The sequence below is a fragment of the Gadus macrocephalus genome, chromosome 5 (genome assembly GCF_031168955.1).
Source record: "Gadus macrocephalus chromosome 5, ASM3116895v1".
NCBI classification, from domain to species: Eukaryota; Metazoa; Chordata; class Actinopteri; order Gadiformes; family Gadidae; genus Gadus; species Gadus macrocephalus.
In genome coordinates, this window is record NC_082386.1 from 10,878,138 (window position 1) to 10,892,705 (window position 14,568).

The 14,568-nt window shown below is 48.7% G+C and overlaps 1 protein-coding gene across 1 annotated transcript in view; it reads left to right on the forward strand.

Annotated features, from left to right (window-relative positions):
• LOC132457989 (latent-transforming growth factor beta-binding protein 2-like) overlaps positions 1-14,568 on the forward strand; it is a 90,337-nt gene that overhangs the window by 23,979 nt on the left and 51,790 nt on the right. The window contains 4 exon segments of the mRNA XM_060052422.1: positions 3,385-3,671; positions 5,142-5,333; positions 11,692-11,889; positions 14,004-14,350. Coding sequence (XP_059908405.1) covers positions 3,385-3,671; positions 5,142-5,333; positions 11,692-11,889; positions 14,004-14,350 — 1,024 coding nt within the window.

The window sequence follows — 14,568 nt, forward strand, 5'->3', positions numbered from 1 at the left end:
CTAGCGGTTGCTGTTTTGTAACAGGCAAATATTTTTCGCACTTGTCATTTATTTGTCCAACAGATGCTGTTGTTAGTGAATTGTTTTCGTGAAGCCTGTTCATTAAAGAGCGCAAACTGGTGACATGTCTACCGAACTTGGCACAGATCATCCTTTCGTCGCAGGGCTATCAAGTCGTTTCTTTTATGAGAGAATACATGTTCAGATGTGGTAATGATTCGGTTCAAAGATGCAAAGCGACCTGGTGCCAAGTTACACTACTATCACGCCCGGACGCGCCACAATGTTTTACTTTTCTACGCTGTGTGTCTGTCGATTCTTGGCTCGTCACCGACGCTCACAATCTCCCCCAACGTGATAGTTTCAGCCGCTATGATCTTCCACACATGTGAAATCAATGCTGCGGCGTTGAAGCGCCGATGGGTCTTTGTGTCTGTCACAATGCCGCCCTGTGATCTGATGAAGTCCAGGAGGCTTGATCACACATTTGGAAAACGATTTATCGGAACTCCAGGCGTGATTCTTTTGAATGAAATTGGTCTTGCTGTGCTGAACAAAGCAAAATCCATTTTTGAACTTTACATACACAGACAATCATCAGGAATTAACTATCTTTGATCTCTTGATCTTTCAAATAATGCCCAGCTCTTTTTCAATCAAATTGTCTTTTAATCGGTCGACTATTTTAATGCCATGTGTCTGAAAAGCTCATCTTGGTGCATTTCTTTAACGTGAGGCTATCCCGCGTTGGCTTACTTGGTCAACCTCCTGTTAGCCGCGGACACTGCAAGCTGGGAGGAAATACTATGAATTCCCATTCCCGTTACCATTCATTCGACTGCGGCCTGGCTCTTTGTCCCATGTGTTCGCTCAGCCGCTCCTCTTCTACCGTGTTAGTCTGCGGTAATTAAAATAGGATGGCCATCTTCCATAGCCAAAACATTCAGTGTCCATCTATTCAGTCTCTGTCTATTTCCTAGCACGTTTCATTTAGCTCTTTCCAGACCTCGTCCCACTCACCCAGAACAGGACGGGCAGGGTTTTCACTCATTGGCTGTTTCAGGGGTGGGGGTCTTGAAGTTCCTGTAATGATGACATCGAATGCATGGAGTGATCCACGCTTGCTCTCTCTGGTGGAGAGGGAGCTACAGCGGTGAGCTCATGCTAAGAGAAGGGCCGCTTTGTTATTAGAAGGGAGTGATTTAGAGAGAGAGAGTGAGAGAGAGAGTGAGAGAGAGAGAGAGAGAGAGAGAGAGAGAGAGAGAGAGAGAGAGATAGTTTGAGAGAGAGAGAGATAGTTTGAGAGAGAGAGATAGTTTGAGAGAGAGAGATAGTTTGAGAGAGAGAGAGATAGTTTGAGAGAGAGGGAAAAAAGGGAAAATAACAAGCTAGATAGATGGAGGGGAAACAGAAACGTAAATTGAGCACCACCCAGCCCACAGTCGGAAGCAGGGGAAGGATACACGAGATCCAGACCTGCTGCCCTGTCAGCGGTGGAAACCCCCACGGCATCATGACATGTACCGGATGACGTGGAGTAGCCCCCTGCCACCTATCGCACCCGCCTGAGCTGACGACTGACACACACATGCCACGTCCGCCTTCAGCATCCTTTCCCACTGTGGACCCCGCCCTGCACGGTACAGACGGGGGGTCAGCAGCTGTGGACGGTGTACATGATGTGTGCCGCTGTTGCCGGGGGCGATGAAGCAGTCTCTTGTTTGCCACCTTTTCTCTTTAAGAGAATGCCGGTTGGACTATTCAGCGGGAATGAGCCTGTGCTTGCCCGTGCACAGCTAGAACCCGATAGTGTGTTGGTTGGTGTGTGTGGTACCGACTACACTGCATGTAGTCGGTACCACACGTAGGTTAGGCCAAATAAGTGAGTCATATCTGTATGTGTATGTATCTGTGTGTGTGTGTGTGTGTGCGTGTGTGTGGGGGGGTTATGGTGTGTGTGTATTTGGTTGTACATGGTGTGTGCGTGGCGTCCGGCCAGTAGAATCCATTGTAATGCTTGCTTGCTTTAATTTGCGGTCTGATTACAACATCACATACATTGTCGGAGTGCAGGTGTGCCTATTATAGCTCTCCTCTGATGTTCCCAAACCCGGTACCTCTCTGTCCTGCTCTGCTGACTGTCTATCAGTCCAAGCTCAGTGGGATCCAGATGTTCTCTCACACACACACACACACACACACACACACACACACACACACACACACACACACACACACACACACACACACACACACACACTGAATGGAAAACACACACTCAAGGGTTTTTCCCAAGGCAGAGCTGTCTTTGTATCTGTCTGTCTCAACAATTGTCTTTCTGTAAGTCTGTCTGTCAGACATGTCTGTCTATTGGTGCATCCATCTTTCTTTCTGTCGGTCCTTTGGCCTGCTGGCAGATAGATAGAGAGACAGACGGAGAGACTAAATTCCGGGTTAAATATATTTTACCTTTTTTTATGGATAATCAGTCAACATTAGATGCTTACATGAACATTTACAACATCAACAGAGATGATAGAGTAATTAAAGGTGCATTAAGTATACAACCCCTGCTTCTCCAAGTCGTAACCTACACAAGCACCCAGTTGGAAGATGTCAGGTATGGGAGGGGGACATGGGAGTAGAGTAAATTAATATCTATATGCAACACTAAGAGCCATAAACTACATTTCCCATGAGCCTCAGTGTCCAGCCCGCACACCCCAAGGTTCCGTACTCGGCACACCAGGGCACCAGATCGCTTTGCTACAAGATCCCAGCTTTAATTCTACTTCCTGTGGCCCCTCGACGCACCCTGGACATTGCCCCGGGCGAGTTACAGTCATATAGAACAGAGCTGGTTGTGTTGGGGAGGAAGGAGGGGTGATGGTCTTCATCTCGTCCAGCGCACGCGATCGCAGACGGAAAGTCTTGCAATCACCGTTCCACCAACAGTCACCGATACAGATCTCATTAGCAGAGGGCGAATGCTTAATGTTCAGTAAATCAATATTAGGAGAGACAAACGACCGTGCGCCGAACAGACCCGTTCGCTTCTTTGTTGTGTTCAAGCGACTTTAATTTACAGCAGATGCTTACCGTGGATATTAACGGCTTGAAGAAATATATGCTCTTCATTTCATTAAAAATAAATCATGAGCGAAAACCAATTTAGAGAACGAATGACCTAAGACTCGCTGTCTTCTCTCGGAGGAGCGACGTGTGATGCTCTATAGGTCGACCGGGCCTAACCGGATTACACGGGTCCAATGCACTATAGGTGGATCTCCGCCACAGTGTGTATGTGTTCCACGCGTGCAACACATCATCTGAGCTCTCAGCCATCATACGATTATTACATTTTCCGTCCAATTCGATCCACAGCTCCCAAGTGAGGCGGGGACCTCCTGACCTCACCCCTCAGCAGACCGGCTCGTCCCGCACGGTGAAGCGGTACCCGTCCTCCGCCGGGCCCATCACCTCCAACGCGCTGCCCAACGGGAACGGCTACAGCACCGGACACGGCGCCGCCAACTGGCCCGGGACGGGCAGGACTGGGAACCCCGACGGGCATTCTCCCAGCGTTCCCAGGACCGGGGCCGCCGCCGCTGCTGCTGCAGCCAACGGCCAGCCACAGACACCACAGCTCAGCAACGCGTTATCGCACGCAGGTAAATGCAAGCAAACCACAAGAGAACAACAGGGCTTTACTTATTTTAAGTTGCATTGGTAAAAACCGACTGCTAAATGTAAATGACCACAGCAAAATGTTAAACCCCTGGGAAAAGCTCTTGTGGGGGGAACGAATGACAATATTGCTGAACAGTTCTCTGCTTTCACTCTCTGCGCACGCTTTGACGTTTCCACTCTGCATGGCCGTATCTTAGGAAGCATGACCCTGTTATGGCATGAAGCAGTGAGTCCACCACGCATCCGTATACGTCCTCATTGTGTCATAACTCAATGAAGCATTAGACACAGTTTAAAAAAAAAACTGGTTGGCTAGTAGCCAAGCCCCCCTCCCCCCTCCTCCTTCCCGCTCTCCTCCCCGCTCTCCTCCTTCTCCTCGTCCGCCTTCTTCTTCTTCTTCTTCTTCTTCTTCTTCTTCTTCTTCTTCTTCTTCTTCTTCATCCACCCCCGCCCACCTTGCGGCCAAAGTGGCTATGTCACACAAGGTCAGTGGAAGACTCTCAGCTGATGTCCCCTGTCTATGTCTGGGCTTGGTGGAAGTTTCTTGCTCTACTTTTTGGCTTTTGAGTCCCGTCCCCCCCTCTCTCTCTCCCTCTCTCTCTCACACTCTCTACCTCTCTCTCTCTCCCACTCTCTGTTTTCTTTGTGTGAGAGTGAGACGGAGAGAGAAGAGGAAGATAGATTATATGTGGGCCTGGTTGAGAGTTTGTCAAAGGCTGTGTGTGTGTTGAGTGTCTATGGATACAACAAAGGCAGTCCAGTGCATGTGAGAGTCATATCTGTACCAGGTACACGCCTTTTAGTATCTTCTCCGTCACCTCGTCCTCCACTATGTAGATCCACTATGACCACTGGGCGTCAACAAACACAACATCCCCAAAACGATACCCGGTCCTTCCTAATCTCATTGCCTTCTTTTTCGGAGCTTCGTCCTTCCCCTTCCTGTATGATACACCAGACGCCACCATCTGCTCTCCCCACTTTCCAAGTCTTCCACGAGGCCAACGGCTGTTGAACACATTCCCACCATTACACATGCAGACTTTGCAAGCGCCGCTCCCTCAGTCTGCCGTTGCATACACACAGATCCAGAAACACCTTATCCCTGAGATAAAGGCTTTGGAGGCCGTCCCGAAGCCTCATAACACTCTTCTCTCCCTCTCTCCCTCCCCTCTCTTTCCCTCCGTTCCCCTCCACCGTTGGCCTCCGATGGCACATCCTCACTCCCCCCGCATGCCACTGCCGAGGCGCTGGCAGGCACGCACACACGCGCCCTGCTCGCTCTCTCTTTCCCCCCTCTCTCTCTCGGGAGCACTCCGGTATAAACCTTCCCTCCTGTGCCGGCCCCAGAGTGCATGTCACAGCGAGGACCTCCAAGATGCAGCTCCTCTCCTGCCGGACACTGCTCCGTCTCCTGCTCACCCGGGTGTGCGTGTGCTTGTGCTTCCCAGGGGCCAACCTGACGTCCAGCCTGGACCGCATCAAGATCGTCTTCACGCCCATGCTGTGCCGCCGGGTGTGCAGCGGCGGCCGCTGCCACAACAGCTGCGAGAAGGGCGACACCACCACGGTGTACAGCGAGAACCACCAGCGACAGCAGCAGCAGAGGCAGCAGCAGTCCGAGAAGCAGGGATTCAGACTCTGTGAGTTGTCAACGGTTACCTGACCTCGGAACTCTGTTTTGTGTGCGTCTGTCTTTTTGCAGTATTTTTGTTTCTAATCTCACAGAAAGAACACACCTGTACGTTGGTCTTTGGCCCCAGCCAGGGGTGAAACCTCCCTCCTCTCATGCTTAATCCTTCTGTCTGTGTAGCTTTTCGTTGAACCATTCTACCTGTTTATCTCAATCTATTTCTTTAAGCTTCTGTCTCACTTTGTTTTACTCTCTCTCGTCCTCTCTTTCTTTCTCTCTCAAATCTTTGTTTGACTCTCTCTCTTCCTCTCTTCCTCTCCCACTCTCTTGCTCCCTATCTCTCTCTTCCTCACTCTCCCTCTTCCTCTCTTCTTCTCCCATTCTCTTGCTCCCTATCTCTCTCTTCCTCACTCTCCCTCTTCCTCTCTTCTTCTCCCATTCTCTTGCTCCCTATCTCTCTCTTCCTCTCTCTCCCTGACACTCTTTCCCCCCTCTTTCTGTCCCCTTCCTCGTGCCTATCCCTCTCTGCGTGTGTGTTCTCGGAGTTATGTTTGTTTTGTCGTCTTTTTACTTCACTTCGTGTCCCTCTGTTTATCTTAATCCTTCCCTTCTTTACGAGGTGAGCTCCCAAAAGAGCCTGTTGAAGAGGTAGAGAGAGAGAGAGAGAGAGGAAGAGGGAGTGAGAGAGAGCAAGAGATATTTGCCATATATATATATATATATATGTATGAGAGAGAGAGACAAAGAGAGAGTGAGGGAGAGGGATAGAGAGTTAGGGAGAAAAGGAGAAAAATAGCAGATTAAAAGCTGCTTGTCCAAAATGGAGTTGAATCCCACTGCACATAAACACACAGTCACACTCTCAAAGACACACACACAGAGAAGCACACACCCACGTGTGTGTGTGTGTGTGTGTGTGTGTGTGTGTGTGTGTGTGTGTGTGTGTGTGTGTGTGTGTGTGTGTGTGTGTGTGTGTGTGTGTGTGTGTGTGTGTGTGTGTGTGTGTGTGTGTGTGTGTGTGTTGGTAGTCTCAGGCTCTAAGCACTTAGCCCTGGCTCTTTGTGGTCTCCACCTCACGCCAGGGCCTCGTCGGCTGCTATTGAACACTCTCCCTTGGAGAGCAGGAATGGAGCGAGGGGAGCGGGAGAAAGAGTAGCAGTGTGAACAGGGTTTGGCTGGGATTACCTTAAACCTGCCATTTATCCGGGCAGCTTTGCTCCACGCTCTCATGAGAGTGGGTCAGTGTATAGGGGGGAGTGGGTGGTATAGGGTCAGCGTAGGGGGAGTGGGTTGTGGTGGGTCAGTATGTAGGGTGGGGAGGGGTGGCTGGGTGGGGGCTCCTGTAATAATTACTGCTGGCAACCCAGAGGTGATTGGGTGTACTCATATACACCTGCACACAGAGACACACACACACTCCCATGAGCTCATATTCAAACACACAACCTCACACACAAGTGCAGGGCTACTACACACACAACCGGCACAGAGACAAAAATTGTGAGTAAACACTCACACACGTGCAACACAACGTGTGGACACCAGGGATCACGTGGGCAAGGCCCCCGCCCCCCACATGCCCAGCCTCTTCAGGGAGGACCCGGCTGAGTTATGAATATATAAACAGCTTGTTGTTGAAGATTTATACGCCAATTAATGGCTTTTTGGAACGCGTCGACAGTACTCCAAACACTTCAGCATCCTGGAACAGCTCCTCCATGAGATTACATTCCTGGCACATTCACCTCCTCCTGTGCAGTTGGTTCACTCTTCAAACCCCCCCCCCCCCCCCTCCCTCTCCCGGCCCAAATGACCAGTGACCCTTTGGGCAAGGCATGTGTTAAAGGGATACGCTGAGATATCTGCAGACTTCTTATCTTTCCCAGTTTCTAGGGTTGTAACGGTACGCAAAAGTCAAGGCTCGGTACGTGCCTCGGTTTTGTACGGTACAGCACGGTACGGTTCATAGTTAAGGGGAAAATTTAAAAAGAATGCTTGCTTGTCAACAACGGAGAATGGCCGTAGATCAGCAGCAAGGAAAACAACAATAGACTTGGTTATGGCGTTTGCATTTCTGAATTCCCAGACAGGGGTTGTTGAAATAGGGTCGTGAGCTGGGTTTGCACAGCTTGTTTTTTTTCACATTAACGATGATAGTGACACCTTGATGGTGCCTTTTCAAATGCGTGTGCATGTTAAAGTGCTGTACGTAGACACGGAGAGCCCTCTCGTTAGCCGGAGAGCCTGTCGGAGACCCTCTCCGTAGCTTACGTGCGCATCCAATATTTTTTAAAGGAGACATACTATACCACCAGGTGTGAGTGTGATTAGCCCACTAGTGATGTCATATGGGGCAGATTTTCAAAACAGCTTGTAAGGCTAATCACACTCACACCTGGTGGTATAATATGTCTCCTTCAACTATCCGTCGACGCAACGGAGACGGCAAAGGCTGTGATTCCGGAGTCAGTTCTCCGGTTTGACTTTGCTCCTTATTTAGTTTGCACATTAAGGACCAATAAAACACCAAATAAGAAAAGCTTTGGAAGTTTATTTACAACACTACTTACATGGTTTGTAGTCAACATATAAGATCGATCAGGCGGCGAATTGCATTGCGTATCCGACATCCCGACGGAGAACTGCATATGCTCGAGGGGTCGCCGTAGTTACGGAGTCGGATTACGGAGTCGGAGTAGTATACTTTGGCTAAACGTTCTGGGGAGAATTACGACTTCAAGTTTTAAATTCCTCATCGCAAAACAACCCTCTAAATTTGCCATATTAACACTATGTACGCCACATTTACGCACCGTGGTCCACCTCTGTAACCACCAGAAGTGCCTGTACCGTGACGGTTCTGTACAAATACGTGAATTGTTACACCCCTACCAGTTTCATATCGTTAGGCTCTTAGCATAATTGCCCAATTCATATTTTAGCCAAAATGTGATATCTAACCCATCTCTACTCTCCTGACGCTGCTGATTCACTGTGCCTCATTGGCTGTATCCTAAGCCAATAAGAGGCCTTTTTATATTCCATAATCAATATTTGCCTTAGTCACTTAGGCTTTTTTGACGCTCTATACATGACCTTAAAATAGCAATAATGCTATGAGGCTAACAATATGAGTTGTTCAATGACAAACTCATCATTGTGTGTGTGCGTAAGGAGAGATCTCAGGGATGGAAATTTGCTTTCCACTAACCGCTCTCATAGATTTTCAGAGGTACAGTAGCCTAGCTCGGAAGGAAAGACACCTTTAATAACTTTCCATAGATTTCCCATGAGTTGTAATCACAGGCCCCGAAAATAGTGCCAGATTTTCCGTGTGACTATGTTGTTGTGTTATGTTGTGTTGTAACTGGCACTTGTTTTCAATAAGCGACTATTCAGAACACATTTGAAATCTTCGAAGAAGTAATTAAACTGTATTCCCCTGCTACTGTAGCTATGCAAGCCAAAGGACGCTGCTAATAGATGGCAAATGCTAACACAGCAAACTCCCCTTCTGCACGCACAATGATGAGTCTGGAATTACACAACGGGGCTGAATCTGGGGAAGACGGCAGATTCAGACCAGGCAAACACCACACCACATCTCGGAGTATCCCTTTATGGCTTAATGTAGACTGCTAAAGCATGCTGTTGCCTGCTTTACTTGCCTAGCAAGTAAAACGGGCATGTGTATGATTGTTGTGTTTTTTTTGTGTGTGTGTGTGTGAGTGTGTGTATGCGCAGCTGTGTACATACACCTAATATGTGAATGCATGCTTTTTTGTTTTTTGTTTGCGAGTGTAAGGGCAGCTGTGATGTTTCTGTGTCATTGTGTGTGTGTAGGGCTGTTAATACTTGGTGAAATGATATCGGATCTACTCTTCGTACTCTTTGATTAATCTACGGTGGAAAGAATATCTGCACGTTGTCTCTAGATAAACAAAGCTGGTCACAGAGCACTGAATTCAGTCTACTCTTCCTGGTAGCATGAAGTGCGTAAGGTATGACACACATGATGGTTTTGGACCCACTGTTGGGTGGCCGATTTCACAATTTAGCCTTTCTGCATATGTCCCCTCTGCCCGGATAAAAATGGATTAAGAAGCGCTTTTATCCCTGTGAGATTGATTGGACAAGGGTGTGTATGACTGTGTCAGCATGTTTGTGTGTGTGTGTGTGTGTGTGTGTGTGTGTGTGTGTGTGTGTGTGTGTGTGTGTGTGTGTGTGTGTGTGTGTGTGTGTGTGTGTGTGTGTGTGTGTGTGTTTGTGTGTCAGCACGTTTGTGTGTGTTTGTGTGTGTGTGTGTGTCCGCATGTGTGTGTGTGTGTGTGTGTGTGTGAGTGTGTGTGTAACCCGAACCATCCAGTGGGTCCTCACTGCGAGGCAGACCTCCAGACAGGCACCGAGGGACGGGGGCCCAGGAGGTAGCTGTACAGTAGGGCGCGGTGGGGGCCCGGTGGGGGCCTGGCAGCGGGCTGCGGCGGCCCTGTCTGAGGGGCTCCCAACGCGGGGCAGTTGAGCACAGGCCCGCGAGTCCCCCACAGGGAGGAATTAACAGGACCTCTGAGCTGCTGCTGCAGGCAGCCTCTCTCATCACGGGAGATCTTCCCGTGTGTCTGGACCCACCGCTCCGTGGCATTCTATCTATCTTCTCCTCCTTCCTCCCCTGTCTCTCCCACACTCTGCCCCCTATCTCACACTGGGCCCCGCTTGCAACCTCCTTCTCGTTACCTCTCTCTCTCTCTCTCTCTCTCTCTCTCTCTCTCTCTCTCTCTCTCTCTCTCTCTCTCTCTCTCTCTCTCTCTCTCTCTCTCTTTCTCTCTCTCGCCCTCCCTACCTATAACTTTATCTATCTACCTCTAACTCTCCCTCTCTCTCTGACCTTGTTTTTCTTAGATTATTTCGCTTCATCACAACGTTATAATCCAACTCCCAAGCAGATATCCTATCTCCTTCACACCGCATTGGTTAATCTAGGCCAGAAGGAAGGGCCCGTTCCCCACACGCCATCAAATCCCATTTAATTTTTTCCTTTCATTCATTCCTTGTGAATCTGTTTAATCCCCCGTCCCGTGTCTCCGTCTTTGTCTGTGTCAACGAGCGAAGCGGGGTGGTTCAACACCCAGCGAGTCACCGCCAGCACCCCTGGCCTTCCCTTTCATCTCATGCAGTATGTAGGCCCCTCCATCTCTCTGAAGGTCAGGCCATGTGCTCTTCATCTTACTGGGCAGGGCGGTTCCTGATGAAAAGGAAGAAAAAAAGGAAAGACTAGAAAGAGAAGAAAAACCAAAATATGAAAACGTGCTTCTTGTTTTTCTTTTCTGTCTCTTTACTACACGTGCACTAGAGCACATTCATCAACGCGCACACACACACACACACACACACACACACACACACACACACACACACACACACACACACACACACACACACACTGGTCATGTTTCACTGGATACGCTTCTATCGATCGAGGGCCAGGCAGGTATCGCTGCTGTGTTGGCCCCCTACCCCCCCCCCCCCCCACCATCTCCCCATCAACAAAACACAGACATGCAAGTGAACACACACATACCACCCCTGTCAAAAGATAAGGGCAAATGTAGGGTGTACGAAAACCGTGCTTTCAAACAACATCTGGCCAACACTACCTTGTCTCCTTTCTCTCTCTATCACTCTCTCTCTTTCTCTCTGTCTTCCCATCCCCCCGGCATAAATCACGGTGCGCGCCAGGATTCAGTTTTCTTATCAGATGCAGAGACGGTTGTTTCTCCTTTGATATTTCTCGTGTGATCTTTTCGTTGTACGTCAGGTTTATTTTTCTCGCTCTCGCTTGCAGCGAAGCAGGTGTTGCAGGCACAGGGGGAACGCACTCGATTCTAGTTATTTACATTGAATTACCGGGTGAGTCATCACATCTTGTCATTAGCCTGAGCTTTAGGGAGTAGTGCATGCTTTTTCTAGAGAGATTTAAGGCGAGTACAATTTAAGGCAAAACGTGTCAAGGGAAACAGAGGTGAGAGCCAGTTCCACAGTTTTGTCCTGAGGGCAAAGTTGATACTTCATAAACTCCCAAAACGGACAGAACAAGCCTTCTGGTGTTGTGGTACTGGGTAGGAAAAGAAACGGTGACAGCACACATTGAAAAATGTTTGCAGCCTCTGCACGCTCTGCTCGTTAGTGGGGCCCTCCTGCTGCTAATTACCCAAATTAATTACTGTGTGTATAACCATGCATCAATCAGTGCAATTAAAAGTGACAGCAATGTACACTCACAATTTCCCTGTCCACCCTCACACCTCAAATATCTCTCTCTCTCTCTCTCTCTCTCTCTCTCTCTCTCTCTCTCTCTCTCTCTCTCTCTGCAGTCTTCTGTCAGATCTCGTGTCTGAACGGGGGCCGCTGCATCGGCAGGGACCATTGTTGGTGTCCGTCCAACTCCACAGGGAAGTTCTGCCACCTGCCGGCCCCGCCCCCCACCAGGCACCAGGGAGGCCGCAAGGACGTCAACCAACCGGGGGCCAACTCCCACTCCATGTACACGCTGCCCCTGTCCAATCAGCAAGGTGATTCAATGGAATTTGTAGCGCTGTCTGGTTCTGATTGGTCAACAGCGTTCCCAGCTTCCGATCGTGTGCGTTCTTTTAACGAGGACGGACTTTTAAGGGTTCCAAATCACTGTGCCATAAATCCAACAGTAAGAACAACCGTGTGATAGAACTGCCGACCAGATGTTTGTTTGGCTACGCACATTTGCTCTGCAGAAGATATTTAAAATTTCAGCTGTTTGACCTGATAAAAAACGATTTTATTATATGATTATACTGTTATATTTATGTATTTTTATTACATAATTTCACTTATTACAAAGCTTTATGGAATACGACATTCAGTGGTCTGCTATAGTGGACCACTGCCATGCATTTCAGACCGTTGGTTTGATTAAGGTTTGGAAGCCATTTCCAAACCAATAACCGAACAGACGATTTCTTTTAGCAATAAAACCCTTTTTAAATTAGTTAAATCTTTTGTTGTAACAGTTTGTGGCAATTCATCTCTTTAGTAAGAAGCTGTTTAACATGCGGTTTGTTCAGGGTGATCCAGGCAATCTCTGGGTGCTGCCTCGCCTGTCTGGGTTTAGTTTACGTTAATCACCGGCTGCCTGTACGTTATCCCTTCGGGGTCGTCTAAGCTCTGGAGGTAGAGTAGGTTGACTTGTAACCTGAAGGTTGCTAGTTCGATCACCTGCAGCTCCTAGCTGAGTGTCGAGGTGTCCCTGAGCAAGACACCTCACCCTAACTGCTCCCGACGAGCTGGCTGTCACCTTGTGTGGTTGACTCCGCCGTGAATGTGCGTATGAACCGTTTTAGGTTGCTTTGGATAAAAGCGTCTGCTAAATGCCCTAACTTTCATCCCTTACTTGTAGGAAGCCAGTTTTAGTAGTGGTAAAAGTCGTAGTAGTCAAAGTGGAAGAGTAGAGGAGGCTTGCATGCGACTGCGGGCTAATTCTGTGTTTAATTCTTTGCCGCTTGGAAGAACATCCTTGTGCAACAGATGACATTGTTGTCAGTCTATAAATATGTGTTTGTGAGTAAGTGATTTAGTGAGGTGGCCAGGGATGTGGTCAATACATGTGGTGCGTGTGCTAAGCCTCACAAACACAATGGTGGATGACTCCATCCTTCTTGAATATCCCTTAATTATTTATATCTGTCTTCTTTTCCTTCGTTCGTTTATTAAACTCACCCACGTGAATTCCTTGACGTGCAACAATCTAGTTCCTGTGCAGTGCTCGGACTCTGTGGGCCATCTGTGTGCCTGGATCTATTTTTGTTCAAATATGTCATGACTGACTAAATGAAAACTGTCACATTGTTCACACAGAACCCGCCTTCTAAGGTGGATATTATGAAAGACAGAAAATGGCCCTCGCCAATGCCGCAAAGCAATCGAAAAGGAAAAACGTTTCCATCTCTCTTTTATTTGAATTCATCCGTCTTTATCCATCTCACTGTTTCATTGTGACCGTAAGTCAAAGCAGAGGATGCATGGGTTGCTGGGAATGTGTTTAATATTCCTACGTCACAATTGGACCCCCTGGGCCTCCGGGTCTGTTTGTAGATCGTACGTGGAGTCGAGTTCTTGGCCATGTTTCTGATGGTTCTCGGGTCCTTGTATCACAGGCTTCTCCTGCCTGTGCTGTCGTAATTCAAGGGAAAGGTGGAGTGTTTGAGTCAGGATGCTGTAAAGGGCCCTGGCACACCCTGAAGATTTGTTACTGTCCCACGCGTTGCAACATTTCCTCGACTCCTCGAGAACTTTGTTTTCGGTCACGAAATTGATACAGACCAGGGAATATAAATGTTTTGTTTTTGCTGTACACTCGTGCCCGCCCTTCTAGGGAATTCCCAGTTTACGTTTGAGAACACAGCGAGGGAGTCACGTTTCTGTGGAATGAGATTGTGTTGAATATTGGTTGATGGTTCCTAAATTGATGCCGTTGTAAACAACGTGTTAGAACCGCCAAAACACGAAACAAAACTCTTTGAACCATGGGTTCCCAGACGTTTAAGTGGGGTTTTCCCGGGACCCACTGGGTCCCCTGCTGTGACCCACGTATGGGAACTGGTCCGAAAGCCGTTGCTCTAACCCCTTTGTGTGTGGTCTCCCCCTGCTCTAGTTTCCATGCATCCATCCCTGGTGAACGTCCATATCCAGCACCCCCCGGAGGCGGAGGTGCAGGTCCACCAGGTGGCGAGGGTCAAGCCGGGCCAGAGGGCCACCGCCCCTGAGGGGGCACACTCGGTCCAGCAGCGGTCCCAGCCCGGGAACGGGAACGGGGATGGCAAGGGCCACGGAAACGGCAACGGGCATCATCATAAACCCACCAGTGAGAACGCCAATGGAAACCTACCAACCGACGGGAACAGCGAAAGAACACTAACAACCAATGGGAACGCCTATAGACCACCAGACCGACAGAATGGATACGTGGGAAGGTGCTTCCAGGAGACTGTTGATGGACAGGTATGACACAAGGCAAATTATGTCTTTCAGTTCGGCTCAGGCCAAAGTACTTGAGTGGTGTGCACTTAATGTATTCACAAAGTATTCCAGTGGCATTGCCAAAGCAAAACACAACCAAGCTATTCAGCGCTTTCTCTGTGAGCATCTGCTTGTGTCCGCAGTACACAATCCTGGTTACATCAGGTCCTTATGTTGCTCTGGCTTCTTTGGATAACATA